Source organism: Thunnus thynnus, chromosome 23 (assembly GCF_963924715.1).
Source record: "Thunnus thynnus chromosome 23, fThuThy2.1, whole genome shotgun sequence".
NCBI lineage: Eukaryota > Metazoa > Chordata > Actinopteri > Scombriformes > Scombridae > Thunnus > Thunnus thynnus.
Window position 1 is genome coordinate 14,755,456 of NC_089539.1, and position 22,345 is coordinate 14,777,800.

Below are 22,345 nucleotides of genomic sequence, written 5' to 3' on the forward strand. Positions count from 1 at the left end.
GATTTCATAAAAGAATTTGCCCATGTTTCTCTCTCCCTGTTTATTAAAGAAGACTCTCCTTGCACAGCATCTTAGCAGACTCCTTGTATCAATCTGAATCACTTTACATCCCAGGAATCCATGTGGGCTTGAAGGTACCCAGCAGCTCTCTGGTGGTGTTTGGCAATGGTAGAACTCACACTGGTGAGGTAGATGGATCCGGTGGTTCTAGACTTGCCAACTACTGCTTGAGAGCGTCTACCAGCAAAAAAAACCAAAAAAAAAACAGTCCCCTCAGTCCCAAGCGGAGAAACATCGTAAAGATATTTCAGTGAGTGAGTGGCTGAAGGTGGTGAAGGGTGGGGTGAGACTCTGTTCCTCCCCTGCACACCCCGGTCTCAAAGCTCCAGTAACTCTTTGAAGGACAGTCCGTATAGTGGTTGGGACATAGAACATACAAGATCATTCACTGATGAGGTGAATCCAGTTAAAACCCATTTTCAGTTTCTCCTCTTAAACTTACTATTCAAGAAGCAGAAGAAATAGAGAAGCAAAGGAGTCATCTCATTGTAAAATGCTGGGTAACATCCCCAGAAACAAGAAAAAAAAAATCTTCTGGAGGCAAAAATCAATTTAAGCGTTTCCTGAAACAAGCGTTTCCAATGCAATCAATGCAAAAATGTTGGCGACCACATCAGCATTTCCCAAAATGCTGCTTTGTGCTTCCTGTTATCTGATAATAGTACTTGTTGACTATCTTTTATCCCAAACCAAGACCAAATAACCTGTTAGCCTTTAAGCTTTCTGTGCTGAAATAATTACTTGATTAACAATTGGTCAATTAACAGAAAATTAATAATAATAATGGTAATGGAGAGTAGAATCAACAATGGAAAATGGTTTTCTGCAGTGCTGATATCGGTATGATGATAATGGATTTCTCCGCTCATCAAATGGTCTTCAGATCTGACAGGCAGAGTTCATGTGAGTGCAATTCTGCAGTATGAGGGACTCACTGGTCTACATTACGTGTAGAGGTTCAGCTATTCCGCCTTCCACCGGCCAACAGGAGGTTCCTCTCTTAGCTCTGTGGCATAATTGGCGAACCAAGCGGTGTCATCTTACCCTCCTCTTTCAATGCGGCCTTTTTCCCTCCTCCCATCCCAAATGAACAGGGTGGAGAGCAAGCGAGTCTTTCTCAAATGTTGGTTTGGTTTGCTCTAACAGTCCATTGACAGTATGCCTCGAAAAAAGCTGCTACATACTGAGCTCCATATATCTGGGTCAGGGTCTGCTAATGTAGGTGACAGGGGGATCTGGGGATTAAAACCTCTTTATCTGCCTTTGCATAAATCCTGCTTTATAGCCTACACTTCAGCTTTAGCTAATATGATTTGTATTGTTACCAGTTTGCCTCCAGGCTAGCTATATTTGATCTACGTGGACGTCGTCATCGGACCTGTGCGGAGGCTCTTTTGCTTTTGTGCTGGTCGGCCATTAAAACAGAGCAAGAGCTGGTAAGTGCTAGGATTGTGGTGATACTAGTTGACATAAAAGAGTGCAGCTCAAGCTGTTATTCACTGGACAACTTTTTCAGGTTAGCTGTGGTCTCATGTTACAGAACATATAATGCACATAAGACATGTATAGTGTGTTACATGTAACCAAAAAGTGAGCATGTTCTCAATTTGTTCTGTATGTGCACCTGCTGACTTTTATTTATCAAATGACATGTTTTTTTATCATACATATTCTCTTATCTGTGATGCAAATAAATACTTTCAAAAGACTGATCCATTGTGTCAGACTCCCTCTAACGATCTTCTCTGCTGCAAAGTGCATTGTGGGATAACCCTTGTCAATGCGAGGCCTTCTCCAGATGGGCCGAGCAGCTCAGGTTACACCGCATTTTTCAGTGCCCCCTCTATCCCACAGCCCCCCTGGCCCCTTTCTCCATCTCTCTCTCTCTCACACACACACACGGTTTTTCCTGGGTGGTTAGAGTCGGGCTGAGACAGTGCTTCGCCTGTGTTCTAATGCAGGCTGCAGAGCATTAGTGAAATGAGATTATCATCGTTCTTACGCAGTGTCTGGAAAAGAGGTGGACAGAGGTGTGAGTTGGGAAGGTGAGGATGCCATTATTAGACTATTAGACTACATTATGGGTGAGGACGATTCAGCAGCACAATGTCTGCTCAGGCTTCGGGGGAAACTGTGCATTAGGCCCAGATGAGTATTGAGATTGATTTTATTTATTTTTTTAAGAAAGTAGCTACAGTATGTTTAAGTTTTTCCGCATTACCATAGATAAGAAAACAGTTTCTATCTCAGGCCAAGGGGTCAGACATGGGTCAACAGTTGGGGGAATTTATTTTTCTGACTGGTTAAACAGTAGCAGATATACAAGTATTAATCTTTAAGGAACATAATTTCAATTTTGCAGGTTACAGAGTCCATCTCCTTGTATGAGAGGGATGGTTTCTCAAGTTATGGCCCAACCCTACACTCAGGACGAAGGGTAGGAGATTATCTCTTGTTAGAGCAAGTGGGGGCTTGGACCGCAAGCAGTTTGTGCATATGTGTGCGTGCCCATGTGGGACTGTGTGTGTGTATGCGTGCAGGGTTGTAGGGCCCGGGATGCACGTATTAAGAAACGATTAGTGGAGATTAAAGCTCTGCCCTAGAGTCTGCCTGCACGACTCCAGGCAACAAGAATGACCAACCCCTCCCTTGTCACCCTGCAGTGCCCCCTGTGGAGCCAGGTCACTGAAGCTCTGGCCGCAGCCTTGTCCACCGGCTGCGGAGAATCAATAGCTCTGCCTCCCCTCTGCCCAGTGATCTTCTCCCACTAAACATATTGCCCCCAGGATGAAGCGCAAGCACTCACGCTGTAGCTTCACTGCATAGATTGGATGGTTTTAATGACATCCAATCAGGTTCAAAGTCAGTTGATGGATGTGATGATTGGAAGAGTGCACTGCGGTGTGGTGCACAGTGATGTAACTTGTAACAGTGTCACACGCAATGCAGCACTGGCTCTTTCCTTGGAAAAGCAAGGCTCTGAGGCCTAGATGACACCATGCAGGTGAAGCAATCAACCAACAAACATCTGTTCACCCAGAACTTTCAAAAGAGTTTTAGCCTAAGCAAAATGATTTGCTATTGACGGTTTAAAAGAATGTGCTAAAAAAAGAAAACCTATAGTATATTTGCCGTTGAATAATGGTGCAATGTTTCTTGACTGAAGGACAGTTTAAGAGGTTGTTTTCATAGCAACATTGGTTTTGGATTTTGTCACAAGCACACAACTTGTGCACGAAAGCTTTTTTTTTTTAACCTTTTCTTTGGATAGAGAAACTTTTAATAGAGGTAAACCTATATGAGTGCCTGCAAGGCTATGACAATCATTTTTCTGGTTCTCGACCTGTTTAAGATAATAGGTTCTATTCCAGTTCCAATTTGATCCCAAAATGTGCTTTATTGCATCTAATTTTATGTCATCAGTTTAAAAATGTATATAATATGTGTCCATATGGTTTAAATTTTTTTTTTCCGTTTTGTTTTCTCATTTTGGCATGAAACTCCTCAGACTTTTTTTTACTAGAACAGTAATGCAAGTTTATACAACTATTATAATTCAAATAAATTGAAATTCATTATAAACTGCAATATTTTAAATTTGTAATAACTTAGCTGGAGGTATTTCAAGACTTTTGCATGGAGATAAATGGCTGGAGTAGACAGGTTCTGTCTTTTTTTGAACCAGTGCAATTTCATAACTAGGCTGGGTTCAACCTTAATGATGCAGTTGAAAGGTTTCAATGCACTTTGTTTAAGTGTAGCTAAGTGGATGGGTGGTGCAGAGAGAGATGGAGATGGAGGAGGGAGAGGCTTAGGCAGCATGAGGTGTAGGCCTTTTTCCAAGACAGCATGCTAATAAGGCCTCCATAATCTGCAGTGACAGTTTGATGCGCATGTGTGTCACACATCTACAATGACTCAAACTTTATACAAAGTTTTCTTTTGCCAACACAGAGCCACAACATGCTCCTGACTGTTTTCCAGCTCACGCAAGGGATCCAATCTAAAAATGACAGGAGAGAAAATAAAACAAACAAGTGGGAACATGGGATCTTTTCATCTGTGTGAATGCAACCTGGTTCAGCTTTAATCTGGAGAAGGCGGGATATACACTGACGCCTGATAGATTAAGGCCTGAACGCTTCTCTCTCTGTTCTACTCTGCAACAGAAGGGCCCTGCTAGCAAATCCCAGGCTTTAAAGCAGAGGAGGTTCGGGCAGCTTATGATGTAATCATGGCCCTGTCTGTCACGGCAGGGAAGGTGGGGGAGCTGTAGAGGAGAGTGTGGAGGTTATTGGGTTTTGTGGCAACTAAGGGACAAAATGTAGAAATGTGGCATCCTGCAAAAAGAGGAGGTACATGATAAATTGTCACCAGTGACAATCAAAAGGTCTAACCTAAAGCTTACATGTACAGGATGTTTCTTTTGCTATAATGGCAGAAGTCCCTGTTTTCAAAGTCTCAAGTCAAGATGGACAAGTCCAAGTCAGGTTCAAAATTATAAACACTGAAACAAATCGTTTGCTCTTCACAAATTTTTATGCTACTGACGCTCTTTCACAAACACACACACGCAAAAATTCTGCCTCCCCTGCTACAATGTTGCAGTGCAATGTCAAAATGTGCAATTAGTCAAAAAAAATAATTTCATGATTTTCACCGCCATGTTTTTCTTTTTGGAATCTGTTTTTTGTTTATCAAAGAGAGCTCTTACTATCCAAATGTAATATTCTTTGCCTATTACAGTATGTTTCATCATTATTTGCACTGTATGAAATGCTGACTGCTGTTGGATTTCTTCAAAGCAGATCTGTTTGAAGATTTGCATTTTAACAGGATGATTTTCAATCATTGGGTATGGAGAGGTATCAAATCAAAAGCCTTAAATTGCAAGTCTGTGTTGATTTTGTCAAGGACTCAACTGAACTCATTTGACTAGTAATGTGAAAATCTCATAACTGTTCTTAACACAGAACTAGCCTAAAAGCTGCATTTATATATCATTTATATAATTTTTTGGCAACTAGCAGTTAGAAAAACATCCAAACAAAATGTGAGATACACAACCACCATTATACCATCAGCTTTGCATTAGCAAACAATAGACCATTACCACAGAAGACACTGTCATAACAGGAAATGCACAGGTGTAATTAATAACATTATTGATAGCTGAATTCCATTTAAGCAAGCCATTGCAGGGCCCTAATATTGTGCATGTCTCACTGGCATGTCTTACTCAGACACTCAAATGGAGGGAAGTCATCTTTAACGTCTTCAGTTATGGCTCACTTGGGCTTGGGAAATTTTGAAATACATTTTTCCAGACATTTTATAGGCTAATCTAGAGGGTAATTGGCAGATTAATCAATAATGAAGTATGAGTATTGTTAGTTGCAGCCCTAGACTGAAACATACATTAAATTTGCAATATGTTGAGCTAAAATATACTAAATATACTATACATAGAGCTGCAAAATAAAGAGAACCCCTTTAACATTATGGTCATTTAATGTAACTTCAGTATGCAAAATATTGACTTATGTTGCTTTAACGTTTCATTAAAGTGCACTTATAACCAGGAGAGGACAGTATGAATGGTGAACAGCAGCCATTTTATTGGACTTTTTAAATACATAAGTGTGGAGAGATTCGAACCAACTGTTACAGCTGTATCGAACTAAGCTGATTCTGGGCAAGCAATTTTTGTTGTAAGACAGAAGAAATGCTTTTTTTTTTTTTTTTTCTCTTTACATTTGCATCACAAATACTGCAGCTCCTGTCCAAGTGTGACCAACTTCCTGTGCCATACAAAATGACGCAGACCACCAAGTTCTAAGTGACATACGAACGAGTTCATGTTAAAAAATAACATACCGAGGGGTGCTCCTATCCATGCACATTAAATAAACAAACCTGGTAGACAAAATGGCTGCTTCAGGAAGTCAGCTCAGCAATTCCAGCAGTAAAAAACACCTTGATGTATATCCTGAGTCTTCACAAATCTTGACATGTGCATGGACTACAGTAAAACAGCACAGGGAAAAGCACACGACGAGATGGTATTTCAAAGTATTATTTCATCATCTATGAGAGAAATGTCTACAGCTCAGATGCTGGTTCATATGCTAAGACAGCTCAAGGTGAATTGACGTGATAAGGTTGAAATTTAGAATCGTGATCGAGGACACAGGAATCAGAGAGGAGTGATTCTGACTATGGCACTGAATTATAAATGCATCCTAAAACAGAACAGTCAAACACACGAAAAATGAAAAATCCAGAACAGTGATAGTTACACAATCTGGGTGAAGCAGTGGTGGCTTTCCTCCCGGGTATTTGGTTCATCTTTGTTTTAAGTAAAGGTTAATTGTAAAGAAATAAATACTAAATACCTAACATCACAGAGCTAAAAAAAAAAAAAACCACATGAGGCTAAATGGAAAAAAATACACCAACAAAAGCAATTTCTTTACATAGTAAACACGATGAATTGAAAACTCACTTTGACTTCCCCTGCAGACGTACATTTAAAAATATATTTGACATTGTACACAGCGTGTTGTCTTGGAAAACAGTAGGATAAACAAATCTCCGAGGTGGCCATTCAGTGCCTCCTACTCCTTCCAGGGTCTTAATTGTCACTGTTCCAGAGTTACAACCTCCACCGCCTGGCCGTCCAGTGTGACAGTGTTGTCTATGCGTGTGGCAACAGGTGCCATGGCAACCTGGACGGGCCTGTTGCCCTGGGCGAGGCTGGTCACTACAGTCTGGTACATGCTGACCGGGATCTGGACGAGACCTGCGGAGAAAGAAGTGGGACATTTTTGGATTTAGACACAGCAACAGTGTCATTTGGCTAAATATCAAGCCTGATTCTACATAACTGAACAACTAATGTTTGATCATATGTTTAAGCTCAGTACCCAAATTACAACTGAAACAATCAGGTGATTGACAGAGAACTGATTAAATGATAATCAGTGGAGTCTTTTATCAATCAAAACAGCCAAACATTCGTTGGTGCCACCTTATCAAATTTTAGAATTTGCTGTCTTTCATTTTAAATTCAATATCTTTCAGCTTTGGACTGTCAGTCGGACAAAAAATTGAGAAAAAATAACAGAAATTGTAATGAGGTAAGAAAACAATTAATGGAAAATAACAGACAGATTAACTGATCATGAAAATAACAGCTGTAACATTGGATTATTCTTATCATTATTATATTCAAATAGCTGTTGGTAACCCTTTAGTTTGGGGAAAACTTTTTTTTTTTTCTTGTTCAAATCCAAATGAGTTTACCATGCAGAAAAACGTGGTGTGAGCATGCCAACTACTGCAGATACGATCAGTTGGTTATTCAAATTATGGGAGCCAACTGACAGAAAATCGATTAACATCAATTTTCATCGGTTTATCATTTCCTTATCAGTAATTTACAGAGTAGAAGTTAAAAAAAGATCGCACTCAACCAAATAGGGAGTTTGCACAACCAAATGAATTAGACGTTTTCTTTTTATTTTGTTTAAATTGTCCAATACAAGCACAGTATGCACCTCTGAAGAAGGCAAAGCCGAAACACTTGCATTGGACAATTTAAATGAAATAAAAAGAAAATATCTGATTCATGTGTATGTGAACCCCATTTTTGTGCTTTGGATTCATCGTTTCATTGAACAAGCAATACATACATAACAAATTAATTAATAATGAAATACTGGTTGTTCAGCCTTTGGCCAGCCAGAGAGCAACCTTTTTGGGAGAGTTTACGGTTGACACGGTGCTTGAGAGTCAGTCAAGACCAGGTAGTTGTCTGTGACAGGAGGCGGCCATGTTACAGAGACAGCATTACTGAACAATGGTCCGATTGAACGTCCTCAGCTCGCTTCCCCCATGCCCAGCTGTGTGTGTGTGTGTGTGTGTATGCCTGTGGGGATTATTGCTGCAGTCACGTGGGCCTCTGCCCCACCCTACAAGCTGTCACAGTGTCACAGGCAGGCTAGAAGGTCAGTGCAGGAGATGGCAGTGGCTCATACCCGCTCCCATTACTGTGAGCAAAGACACTGAACTTTAAATGTACCAAACACACACTATCCACAGATCCTGTAAAATGCATTCCTAAGACGACACAGGGCTGCATTTATATCCATATGAATGCCCAAAGTATTAAAGTATTTGAGAAAGAAAAAAGATAGAAAAACAAATGCATCTCTTCCCGAAAAATAAAACTGTGCCCCTTCTGACAAGTTATCTCGTAATTGTTGGTCCTCTAATGTGAACTCTTGCTAAGCCCACTCACCGGTGATTCGTGACAGGGTTAAGTTGTGCTGATGCAGGTAATTGTGCTGCAGTGATTATGGAAGAGGGCTTAGGGAACAGGGTATTGGCCTGGCACATTGATGTACGGACACAGCGCAGTCACTGAGTGAAGTGCCTCACTCGGCCACTCAAACATTGTTACTAAGACATTAAGGGTCGTGCCTGGTGTGGCCGTGTGCGTGTATGAGTGTGTGTGTGTGTCTGCGTGCCTGTGTCAGTGAAGGGTCGCTACACAAGCCAATCAGCGGTGTCTGGGCCAGTGCACTTCAAACGGTGCTCTCCACTCCTGGGCAGCACTACAGTGATTAGCTAAGGTCAATAGTCGGGAGAAGGACTGGCTTTGGCAGCTCCATTAGTTGTTTGAGTGAGCCATTGCAGCAAAATGACTCCTTATGGTTTAGGAAGAAAGATGTCAAACAAAAAAAGGCTGCAGATGTAAGATTTGAATAACTTTAATTTACATTAGTGTACACATGTGCAAATATAGACTGGCAAAGTGCACGTATTTTTGCATTTTGCATGTCCTTTATGTTATGACTATTCTTTCATTTCTACAAGTGGGTTCCATCTTTTATGAAAGTATTTTATGAAACTTCTCTACAAAACTTAATTATGCTTGGACTAACCTAATAAAAAACTGTTATCTTAACATCCTATATTGTTCCTGCTTTTGTTCCTTTTAAATACAATTTAGTGTTAGAACAAAACTCAAGAGAATGTAAAATCCAAAGTTCCCTTCACCTGCAACAATCCACACAAACATTTTAGAGTGATTTGTTTTGAATTTTGTTTCACGTGTCTGTCTTAAACTGGATCCAACACACTCTGAAGTTGGAAGGCTTTACGGTGCTTTACAGTTGATCGGCCTGATGAAACAAGAGACTAATTTGGAGGTTTAATGTAAACGACCGAGAGAAAATTGTTCTTATGCTCATTTCTTCTACTGTGCATGTAATGCAAAGCTAATCAGCTTTGGTGCTTAAATACATGCTTGAATGCTGTGCTGTTCATTCTACTAATGCAGGATGTGGGCGGTAAGACGAGGAGACAAGCAAGTGTGTGTGTACGAGTAAAAAAATATACAAACATTTTGCGATGCACACATGCATTCGTCTCAAGTTAGAGAAAGGGCTACGTTCATGTATATAGTAATAGCATGTATACATGTATAAGAACAAGCATGAGAACCTGGGGGTTGTGTGTTGACAGCTGGCCCAGTGATTAGACATGGACTGATAATGGAGTGGATCAAAGCTCTTTAGGAGGGCCCCTTGGGGACGTGCTCATGCCCCTGGACTAGTGTACTTTATGTGAGTGTGTGTGTGTGTGTGTTTATCCCACTTTAGGACAGTACTGATTGACAGCTTGAGAAGATATAGTATGTATGTAGCCAAACTTCATGCTATAGTTTCGAGATTTACTTTGATTTTTAAATTTGTTAGAATTAAAAACTGGGGTAGAATAATTCATTTGTTGCATCATTGTGTTGATTATAAATTTTGATGATTCAATGCATCAATCTGCTAAAAGAAGCAATTGCATCAAATTCTCAAGTTCTGGCTCTGTGATAATCAATATACAATGAAACTGTTGTGACTAATTGTTACTGCATCAAATAGTAGTTTCCAAAATACAATAGCAATGTGAAGGAAAAACGACTGAATCAAACCTCCAACTTCAACAATTGAATGACTATTAATCCGACAACTGACATGCCTAATATTAACTCTTATTATCATGTTAAATTTATTATCACAGTGTGCTGACAATTATGAAGTTTGAAGTTATGGTTAGCTCCAGGAAAGGACAGAAAATGACTCTAAATGACTCTCTCTTAGTTTCACCTGTGTATCTCTATTCATGTGCAACAGGCTACTCACATTAACATACTACACATTTAGTAATCAACATCAAACTAGTGGTCCCTTGATGTTAGTCATTGAAAAGCAGTAGCTTTACATTCCAACCCGAGAATAGTGACTGAACATGTACTTAAAATGGTTGTTAATGTTATTCAATAAGGATGTGATGCTTTCATTGCAAACTGGTGCAGTCCCACGCACTGCTGCAGCATTGCATACAGTATGCATGTGAAGAGGTTAACCATAGGGTCATGCAGCTAACGCATCATTAAAAGAAGGGAGTATTGCTACAAGAAACACACCATCTGTCACATCAGCACAGAGTAGATTAGAGTGTAGGAGCTCACTGCAGTGCTACCAGAGGGAAGCTTACACTTAGTAACACTAATTAGAAATTCCATTGGCTGGTGAATACACACAAGTACAAATTAGTAAAGATGTGATGCCAAAATGTTTTTGATAAAAACGTTCAGTTAAACATTGTATTTACATTTATGCTGTTGATACTTCTGTAACAAAATATTTCTAACTCATTTTTGAGTCTGCAACTGTAACCTAAAATAGGTTGAAATAAATAGATGTCAAAGTTTTTCTGATTTTCAAGCTCGTCTGCTCAGATCGCTCATTTGAATATATTATAAACAAGCTGGCAGACAGAGACCTATCAAATATCACGTGAGAAGAAACTAGTCCAAGTGGTAAAAAGTAAACCCTCCAAACAGATACACAGTAAGTATAGTGGGACTGTGTATTGGCCCAATCACATGAATAAAAAGAGTTTTAAAATAAAAGTTATCGATGCAATTTCTCCATAGACACAGATTATTCAGTATATTTTTAATTCTCTGAACAGAAATGCATTGTTACAGAATTAAATTTGCGGCTGGGATCTCATCTGAGCCAGTTTAACTCAATGACACCTGCTATGTGCCACCTGCCTGAATTCACCTGCTAAACAAGTTAATTTATTCGGTGCTCATGCTGATATAAAGAAAGGACTGAGGGTAACTGGTAATGTGAGTTAGCAGGTTATAGTGTGTTACTTGTTCAGAGTGGCACTACATTATAATAATATATCTGGTGCAACAGACGGTGATAAAAGAGATATTATAATGTGTATGACACTATGTAAATGCTGTCGTTTGAGGTGTATTTTGCATGTTTGTCATGTTGATGTTAACACTGTAGATGAATATGTACCTGTGGCGTCTTGAACCCCTGCCAGCGCCCCAACAGCAGCTGCTGTCTCTGCCAGGACAATCTGACCCCCTCCTTGTAGAGTGGCCTCTGCCAACGTCGCTACAGCATGGGCTGCTGCCTCACTACAAAACACACACACACACACACACACACACACACATCAGATAAAGTGTACAATATGTAAAAATTCAGGCAAATAAACCTCTTCTGCGCGCACAATTGAGAATTAAAAACACATGAGATGGATGCATGTACATATCAGGGTTAAACACACAATCTTTGGTACAGAGTTGAAAAGCACACACACTCATACACTCACACACGATCTGCTCACAAAGGCAGGGGTTATTAGAGAGATGTGGGGTGAAGAGGTAGGAGTGTATGAGCAGTAAGAGGCTTTTCTAGTCTGGACTTATGGAGAATCTGTCACATCTCCCTAAAGGCCAGGTGCTACGGGTCTAACAAAGCAGTTTTATTAACCAGATCTATTCAGTGGAATTACCACGAGCCTATTACCACACCAGCTTCGTTATGAACTAATGGAACTGTTCACAGCTTGGTTGATAATCACATCTGAGATAGAAATACAGACGGACACATAAGGAGGAGGAGCTGTGAGAGTGCAGACAGAGACAGTATACAGTAACCATGCATTCACACTGTGGTGCTAAATGGATGAGTTTACTGCCAAAGAGAATGGAAGTATATTTTGGCTAAACTGTTACAAAATGCTCCTGTGACATCAAACTATAGCTTTCTCTGCAAAACATAACCTGTGTTGAAACCTAACTTTATTGTGTCAATGCACGTGAAATGATAAAAAGCTCAGCAATTAGCAGACTTCCATTACTGTGCTGTACATTTGACCATTGGTGTGTCATAGTGTCAAGACAGCGAGAGAGAGAAAGAGGCTGTGTTCCCCCTCTGGAGCTGGAAAACAGACAAAATGTTCCAGAGCCTGTGGAGCAGAGAGCCCAGAGTAGCTCAACACAGGTAAACAGCAGGATGGGAGGGGAGGCGGAAGGAGGACTCAGGTGGGTGCAGGTAACAAGCCCCAATGGGACATACCCATACACATCTGAAATTATTGCCTTGACACTACTGCAGTAAAAAAAAAAACAACACAAAAAAAACAGCTAACATGTCAGCATCTTAGTGAGTCTGGCTGATGAATTCAGGAATTTAAAGACCTTTCAAGGTCTTCGATGGCAGTCTGATAGATCATGAAAATCAAAATTGTAGATCAAGAAGGGGTGATGAATAGCCTTAGATCTACAGGCTTTAGCTACAACCAAAGACTACTAACTAATTCTACTGATGAGCACAATTTCAACCTGCTGTATTCTTGTGTTGTAATCAGATCCTGCACACACTTGGTCCTCCATGGGAGGTGACTTGAGATCTTGTCGTAGATCCCATCTGAATATGAATAAGTGTGTGTGGCTGATTTTCCCTCCAGAAAAACAGTACACCAACAACAACCCCTGTACATGTTTTATAAAATGTTTTATTACAAGTCAGTTAAAAAGGCTTATGTTGATTATGTGTGATTTTATTTCAAACTTTTACTTAGTCACACCACTAAGCAATTACACATTTAACACCTGCACTAGTGTTTTAAACAACAAATTATACAAGCTGTTCGTACATGGAAATATGTGGCTAACAGCCAATTTAATGGTTGTGCACCTTGCACGCTGCCGCTGTGAAAGCTACAGGCTAATTAATTAGATGCTGAACCAGGATGAGAGCCACTTGATTCATCTCCAGGGGACCCTGGTGACCTGCCCCGACAGTTGTCCCATTCTCATCAAGTTGTTAGAACTGCCTTTGTGATTATGGATTCTTCTTATGCTCTGCAGTGCTGGTTAGCTCCACCACCGGTAACTCAAGACCCTTGAGTATTGTGTCAGTAAACACAAACCCCTACTGTAAATTTCCATTTAAAAAGGTGAAAACCATTCAGCAATGGCAGCTTTATGCTACCAATTGTGCTTTTCTGCCACCAACAATACAACTTGTCATCATTTCATTAACAGAACGCCTCCTCTAGATGTAGTTCAATTATTACTTTAATAGCCTTGTTCCTCTGAAACCTGCAAAATAATTTTCATCAGTTTTACCCTCCTCACCTGTTTAGAGCCATTGTGACAGTGGCTCCGGGCTGAATCTCCTGACTGGCAGCGACAGCAGCTTCAGCCAGGGATGCTACCGCCTGTGTGGCTTCTGAAGCCTGGGTGGTTTGGATTGTCATCTCCCCGCCCTGGAGGGTGGCCCAGTTCTGCTCCACCTGGACAGGGAAATACAATTTCATGACAGCAAGGTAGTAAAGCTCGTGTAAAAAAAACAGTTGTTGTTATGTTGTTGGTCTTGTGGCTCATGTTGTGGTTTTGTGGTGCTGAAAGGACAGCTCCCATTAAGTGCATTTTACATACATCACAGAAGTCTGGTTAGATTTATCAATTTATGTTCTTTAGAAGGTAGAATTGATTCAACACCTAAGTCAGTTCATGTTATTCATTTTGAGAGCCTGTTAATGTAGTATGTGGTCAAAATATGTTTTTTCATACAGTAGTTGTTATTGTATAAAAATTATTAAAGGGTGTGTGGTTGCTACCTCTCCGTCAGTAACTGTAGAGTAGTTGACTTGTGCCACCGTCACACCGGGAAGCTCTGAGGCATCTGCCAGGGTGGCAACTGTGTGTCCAGTGCCAACCTGAGAGAAAAATACAGTCGCAAAATACAGAAGATGACAGCTGAGCATACTGACCCTTAACCAGAATGAGATTTTGATTTGAAAAAGTGCCATCAACTAAAATGTACCTGGATGAGCGAGACTGTTCCATCAGGGTTGTTGATGGTTTGTACCACAGTTTGTGAAGGCACAAGGTGTGCGATGCCCTGCGCGGTGGTCAGGTGGTGCTGGGTGGTGGTTGCTGTGGTTACCTGCTGGTCTTCAAAAGCGTACAACAAATCCTCACGGCCGTGCTGCTTGTAGCAGTTCTTCACAATGGTCCGCAGTGCCTGCGTCCAAGACACCTTAGGAAGTACAGATGCAAGTTAATGTATGCCATAATTTTATATGAATTATCATCCTAAAATATTGTTTGCCTCATGAGGAATTAGTTCCATGGTACACTTATGGCATAGACAAAGAGATCTGATGAGATGAATGATATAGAAAAGGATCAAAGAGCTATGTTAAAGGAATAGTTAGGGTTAGGGTTATACAATTTGAGAAATACCCTTATTCTTTTTTGCCAAGAGTGGGATGAGGAGATTAATATCACTCCCAAGTTTGTGCGGTAAATATAAATGTGGAGCCAGGAGATGGTTATCTTAGTATTAAGACTGGAAAAGGGAGAAACAGGTAGCCTGGTTCTTTCCAGAGGATGGAAAATCCACCTACTAGCACCACTAAAGCTCAATATTTAACACACCATGTCTCGTTTGTTTAATCCATACAACAACTGAAGAAAATATTTTTTGTTCTTGTTTTTCCCATCTCTATAATATAGAAAATCAGGCTTAAAAAGAATAAATGACGTTTGAATTTGTAAAAGTATCATATATTATTATATTGGTATTTCTCTCACCCTCTGTTTTTGCTCCTCTGTGCGGACGTCACTGCGGACGTTGGCCCAAGGGATGTCTTCAGGCCACCAGACTGGCTTGCAGCTCTCCTTCCCCCAGCCAGGCTTCCCTCGACCCGTCGAGTACTTCAGCATCTCTGGGATGAACGCTCGCAGCTGGGCCTGAAGCAAAGGACAGATGAATAGAGAAAAGAGATGATTCACACATCAAAACTCTAAAGTGGAGAGCTGCAGTGTCTTACACACACACACACACACACGCACACACATAAGTGCACACGCCCTTGAGCAGGCAGCAGGAGGCGTGTATTGATCGGGGTACCTACTGCTGCCGGGTGCTGAGGTGGTCAAATCCTGCAAATAGAAACAGGCTTTCTATAAGGAGAACAATCTGCTCATGTTTATTAACACCAATCTATGGCTGTGGCTCCAGCCTGATGTGTCAGACAGACATCATGGGAACATCAAGGGTGATCCAACACAGTTCAATTGTCAACCCGTCCCAGCAAAGGCTCCAATACACTCAGTGTGGGTATTAACAAAGACAAGCTGGTCAATATTGTTAAAATAAAAACCAGTGTCAAAGAAAAACATTAGATTAACTTTGATCACTCATGATGTGTGCTATTTTATGGACTTGTGTAGAGACTGAAGGAACTGTGTTTTCGTTACCTTAGAATGAACCCTTTATACCTACATAGGGAGCGGGTACTCCACCACGGAGCCTGCCATGTTGCACTGCCATGTTTCTACAGTAGCCCAGAATGGACAAACCACACACTGGCTCTAGAGAGGGCCTTTCATGTTTTTAACAAGTTTCGCTGCCACCGTAGGTTCCGTTACTTGGTTGGAAGGGGAAGGTGAGTGGGAGGGGTATTCAGCTGGTTGCAATATGCAACCTTAGTGCTAGATGCCACTAAATCCTATACACTGAACCTTTAAACTTAAACCTATGATATCAAGTACTAAGCTAACTCATTCATACTGTACACTTTTTTTAATTGATTGGTTTGTCTTTGTTCGATGTGAGGCCCACTTCTGGGCCTGTTCCAAAGCAGGGTGAGGAAATGGGTGGTGGTCCTAATCTAATCTGATTTGCTTGCTCTTGCTCATTCCCCAGATAAAATGAGCATACACACTTAGACACAGCTAAGCAGTTTGTGGTGTGTATGCCCACTCACCATCACATCAACACTTCCAGAACATGCCACACTCACTGACAGACTGGGGTGGGGTTTAGTGCCAATGTCCTCAGTGTCCTGGTAATATGCAAGCATCACCGAGGGATTATATTGCACAATGAGGCACTGCAGCGTCTGCCTGCCTTGACATCACGGGCTAAATTTGGTATTGGGAGAAATAAATCCCTCCCTCCTCCCCCCTAAAGCCCCCTTTTCTAACTCACAAACCACCTATGCACAGTTCTCAGTACATCACATAAAGGGATAAGACAAAATGGATCTTGATAGAAAATGGATGGCCAGTTTTGGAATAACACATCCAGTCACTTGACCTACTGATGCATGATGTGGATTTACCCCAGAAAAAAAAGACTTGGTGGCAAAAAGATGCTTGCATTTCCACCTGTAGCTACTCCATGTGTGGATGTATGTGCATGCATGTGGGCAAGACCAGATGGCCTAATTACAATGGCTAGTGAGTTAAGTGGCATGTTGTCCTCATACCCACTACCCCACCCCCCCAATCCTAATCCTACAAGCAATGGTCCAATCAGCGTTTAGGAAGGCGGCTATGTTGCCGGGTCCCTGGCCCTAACAAGGCTAGGGGGTAATTATGGGCTCAGGGTAGACCCGGGATCACCTGCTACAGATGCTCCATATATTAGACTTGCCAGGCCCTCGGCCTGCGTCACTAAACCTCACTTGGGATTGCTTCAGCCACGCAAAACCTACTGCAGATGTCTGCATAGAAGATAGCAAATACTTTCAAATAAATAAATAAATATCCGGAGAACTACGTTTGAATTAGCTCCCTTTCATCACAGAGTTCTCGTTTTCATGCAACCTATTCCAGAGGGGCTGGAGAGCTGTCTCCAACACACGTACCTCTAAAAACACCATCCCCCACACCTTTCCACCTGGCTTGGCCAAGCTGAGTGAGGCAACAGGTTACTCATGATAATCTCATCCTACAACCTCCAGAAAAACAAGCACCAACTAACACCTGCCCTCCGAGGACTCGTCTGGCCTTGGGATTGGCTACCGTGCTCCCAGGGTTGAGGACCGTCTCTGAGGGCCACTGTCATGCTGGCTACTCTGACAATGATGCAGAGAATACGTCAGCAGCACTGGGATGGCAGAGTAAACAAGCTGGGTTCCCTCGGGTGGACACAGGACTCAGGCTACCAATGGTACTAACATTGCAGGGAAAGGCCGACCAAGAGCAGTCTACACTGCACTTCCTATCACTGTGTACTGGTGCCAAAGCCTGCCTAGCAAAGGGAGGAGGCTTGGCTTGTTATCAAAAGCAGACACGACCTCTGCATCAGATTTATATCTGAACTACAATTTCCTGCTCTTTAGCATGAAAATAAATGTAAGTTTTAGAGGAGTAAGTACTGATTATATGGCTGAATCAACTTATCAAATGACACTGGCGGACATACAAAAACAGCTAAAAATGACTGTTTGACCTTGATGCATACAGATAGCTAAGCTCTTGCTCACATTAGACATAAAACATAATATCTGTGATTCTGATTTGTTGCCAACTGATGCCCTCTGCTGGGAACACCAGCGTTGTGTTTCTGATGCTATAAAGAAGTTTTGAATCGGTCCATTTCTACAAAAGGAAATGCTGGAAACACAAGGGTGGTTTGGACCCTAATCGATAAGCAGATTAAGAGCATTGAGTCCAACCTCACCTGGGTCATCTTGTCCACAGAGACAGGGATGCCATCAATGGTGAGGGGGGGCAGCTCTGAGGCCAGTTCTCCGCCGGCTGGGGCGTGTTCAGCCAGGGCATTCTCCAGGTCCTCCAACATCATGCCCTTGTACTTCCTCACCTAAAGGACAGAAAGATAGTTACATCAGTGCTTCAGTTTATTGCCAAAACCATTACTAACTCTATAATCAATTAATCACAGAGATCATTTATTAAATAAAAAAATATTTAATAATAATAAATAACATTTGCTGATAAACATCCTCAAAAAGACTGCTTGCCTTCCTCTGTTTCATATCATTATATATGGATTGATATAAATGTATGTTTCTATGTAAAATGCAGTAGCTGCTCACACTGAGCTGAAATGAAACGAGTGCACATAAATTAGGTAAATAACATAAATAAACAGTGTCTACTGCGTTTTGCTGTCATTTATGGTTGTGCTAAGCTAAGCTCTTCCGTGTTTCATCGTGGGCAGGGCTGTGTGTGTGAGTGAGAGTGTGTTCTGAGCGGAGCAGAGGAGAGACAGTGAATCACATTAAGTACTCAAGTTGACGACAACTACACTCACTACATTAATGTAAGTGCAAGTCCCCCCCAGCATCGTCCATCGCGATGTTTCACTGTGGACATCATCATATGCCATTTCTGACTACAGAATTTTGACTATAGAAGTCTGACTACAAGACTATAACACTCACCACATTCTCCAGGGGAGCAGCACCGAACACCTTGAACACTGGGTTGGGTTTGGAGGGAGAGATACACAGCACTATGGCCTGCTGTCCCACTCTGGTGGTGTACTCATCCAATGTGGCTCTCAGTTTCCTGTAAACATACAGCCACCTTTACTTTCTGGCTCAGCCCAAAAGCCACAAAGTACAACACAAACTACAAAGGGGTGAAACTCTGTCTTAGAATAAAAACAATAATCACACATGCTCGTTGTCAGTGTAGCTGCTGAGGGACAGTACATGGGGGAAAACTTGGTTTCTTGGTGTTTAAAGCTCACCTGAGCAGGCGAGTCTGTTGCCTCTTGCGGATGGAGGGATTGGATTCAAAGATGTGAGGCCTCTTTCTTTTCTTACCAGTTGCCACAGCGGCAGCTGCTGCCATGCCCACTGGCCCTGAGAGAGAACGATCAGACAAGACTGTAAGTAAAACCACAGACAGGTCATCAGAGTGAACGACATTCTGTCATGAGTTTGAACGCTGTTTACAAATTTCTTTTTTTAAATTGAGCTTATTGTCTTAAATGTACAGTTATTACTCTACTTTTTTTATTCGATTTTGAAATGTTTTTTAAAATGGTGCACTGAGATGCAATTGTGGCCCACTGGCACAATTTGTTACCTTGAGAGGGGAAAAGGCAAAAACTGACACTAACTCTCCAAAGCAATCCACTAGCACCACCTGTTGTTCAGTTGACAGCATTACACTGATCTCAGGATGTCACGTACCTGTATGTTTTACTAGACCTGTAGAGTAACTCACCTTAGATACAAGATAAGAACATTTGCTAAACAAACCAGTAAGAATAGGAAACAGAACACAGCTTCTTCAACTCAGTGTAAGTTATGAATAAAATTAACATCACACAAATGACAGAGAACCTCACAAAATTTGAAGGTACTGCCTGACACTGGTCAAAAAGAATCTGCAGTTTTGTTCTGTGGAAAACGATCATGGCTTTTTCTGGATGCTATTTATCACAAGAATCCATCTGAACAACTAAATACTCAGTTTCTCCCCTTTGGCAAGACTCACCTGCAGCGGCCAGGTGGGCGGTGACCTCGTCGGTGCCAGCTGAGTTGAGGATGTCTGTGTCGTCATATGGATCATCATCTGGTGACGATGTTGAGTCTTCCTCAGCACTCATCATGGATGCCTCAGTAAAGGTGGTTACATGTACCTATACAGTAAAAGATCCAGGTAGAATGGGTGTTACATTTTAAGAAAATATCATGGTAATCGTACCTGGATGGGGTGTTAGGATTTCTGTTTTAGTCAGTCTAACTAGCTGGTAAATTAGTTAAAGCAGCTTGTGAATAATGGGACTTATCGCTAAAAAAGACAACTTCCTTGTCATTCTTTCTGGTTTCTGCTCTGTAACTAGTAAGTGCACCTGCTGGACCTGTTGGCTGACGGCGTTGGCCTCAATGGTGGTCATGTGTTCCGTCTGGTGAACGGCGTGCTCCTCCATTTCTGACCACTGAGTCTACACAACTGGATCCAGGGTACAATGACTGAGGAGAGAGAATAAAAGAAATGTTGCATAAGATAATGGCAGGACAGGCTTCGGCCCAATTCTGCGTCTGAGCAAAATTTAAATGGTTCCAGCATTCAGTATATTTATTGTAATAATACAGAATGTCTTTGGTCATCATTTCTGTTGCAGTGACTTGTGCTTTATAGCTTAGCAGATGCATCTTATTATATATAATCAAGACATGTAACCACGTATTGCCAGATATTAAAGCAGCTATTGTTAATACTGCAAGATGTGAGTCTGTAAGGCATGAATACCAGTAAGACTTATGGGAGGCACCAGTATTTTTAAACAGAGATAATGCCAAGTATATAAATCTTTCAAGACACTGTATGTACTTCCTTTATTTACGTGAACTCAAGTGTGCCATAAATGCAAGTTCATTGAATTGCTGAGACCTTAGGACTTAAGACAAGGGTGTGAAATTACACAACTGTCATTCTCATTATCTGTGTCATGTTCACAGTAGTTTCTAATATATTAGGGCACAATATGTATCAGGTATTCTCCTTATGACAGGCCAAAAGTTGTGTCCATTAATAGTGCAACAATGGACCTGATGAGGAAAGCATTTGTTGTTCCATTCCTTTGGGCTTCTGAATGATAGTACTGCTACTGCTCTGTCAGCCTCTAGAGGGCTTCATGGTGCATCATTAGGGGTTTCATTTGGAATACCATTACAGTGGTTTTATTTTCCATTTATTACGTGTTCAGTCATAGGTTTCACAAGAGATGCATTTGCAAGATGTGGATTCAACACATTAACAGCTGCTGCTTAGCGCTTTCATTCATTCCTATGAATCTGACTGAAAGAGGGTTTTTTTTTTTTGTTTTGTTTGGGGATATAAAGTTAAGAAGTCAGTAGGAAAGTCTAAATGTAGTCACAGTGTGAGTCAGTGCAAGAGTCTGTAAGTACAATGGGAAATTGCATACTGGTATGTGTCCGGAGCAGAGTGAAACATAATCTGTCAAAGTAGGGAAAATTACTCCTACAATATGCTTCAACTGCACACTTTAACTTACAAATATAACATATTTTTGCCCACTTATCCATGAAATGAATTATTGAGGCAGTATACTGGGATAAGCTGCTCACTTGATTCAAAGTGGGCTGCTGATTTATGGAATATTTATTTGAACAGGTTATACACACATCAATGCTTTCTTAATCTCTCTCTTTGATAAGAGAAACAGGCCAGGAACATTATTACCATACAATACAAAACTGACAAAACATAAGCAGTCTGTTATTAATAGCAGCCAGGCAGGTTTATTTGCATCCATATCTCCAGTACAACTGTATGTATAAGCTGCTGACAGGATCAGTGAGATGATGCACGAATCGGTGCACGACTCAACAACAATAACATTCATGTATGATCTTAAGAGTCGCCTACAATGAGGCTAATTCTCCACAGCACCTAGTGATCGAGCACACTACCCTATATTAACTAGACAATGTTATTGCAAACGCGTTACAGTGCAGTAATATTAGCCGACTTGCCGGCTGGCTGACAACGACTGCCAACTGAGCTAAGCTAGCAATGTCCTACATTCAGCTAATTAGCTAGCTAGCTAACCATTTGGCGGTGTAACCACGGACACCTGAATGGACATTAACTACGATCGAGAAGAGCAGTTGTTTCTCGATGTCGGGACGCTGAACATAAATTAATTCAGCGTGCAATGAAAGGTAAACCTTGGTAACGCAGCGGCTAGCATGAAACCCGCGCAATATGAAAGAAAACAGAGCGCTAACTACAACAGGCCCAGCGGCCTGCGTCCATCCACAGCTCTTCTATTCTATCTGAGCTTGTTGTCTTTACGCGCCTACAACATGTTTCCGCACAAAACGCCAGAAATGTATCATAACTCTGCTCCAGTCAACATCTAAACAATCCGCATCTTTCACCCCAACGCTGCCGGGTTCGATGATGCGGCTGCGCCGGGGCTGAAATAGATGGAGATTGCGCGGTAGGGCACTAACCTCAGAGCGGCTGCGCTACTTCGGGCCTGCGCCGTACAGCGGGGATGGAGCCGAGCTCTAATGGAGGACAGAGGGGAGCCAGCAGCAAACACAGCGAGCAGACCGCACACAACACTGAGCTGCACTAGTGCTGCCTTCAGGTGCC

General features: G+C 41.5%; 1 protein-coding gene across 2 annotated transcripts; it reads right to left on the bottom strand.

Annotated features, from left to right (window-relative positions):
• Positions 1–5,656: 5,656 nt before the first annotated feature.
• nrf1 (nuclear respiratory factor 1) lies at positions 5,657–22,340 on the bottom strand. 2 transcript variants are annotated; one of them, XM_067582269.1, is made up of 12 exons: positions 22,201–22,340; positions 20,079–20,190; positions 19,712–19,856; positions 18,957–19,071; positions 18,646–18,772; positions 17,922–18,062; positions 15,041–15,199; positions 14,268–14,483; positions 14,062–14,160; positions 13,577–13,734; positions 11,445–11,566; positions 5,657–6,862 (listed from the first exon to the last, which is right to left on the bottom strand). In XM_067582269.1, the coding sequence occupies exons 2-12, from the start codon at positions 20,145–20,147 to the stop codon at positions 6,702–6,704; spliced, it is 1,512 nt and encodes a 503-aa protein (XP_067438370.1). In that variant the 5' UTR covers positions 20,148–20,190; positions 22,201–22,340; the 3' UTR covers positions 5,657–6,701. The 2 variants fall into 2 exon arrangements, with proteins under 2 accessions (XP_067438370.1, XP_067438369.1); XM_067582268.1 differs by having other exon boundaries at positions 20,070–20,190.
• Between the last annotated feature and the right edge of the window lie 5 nt (positions 22,341–22,345).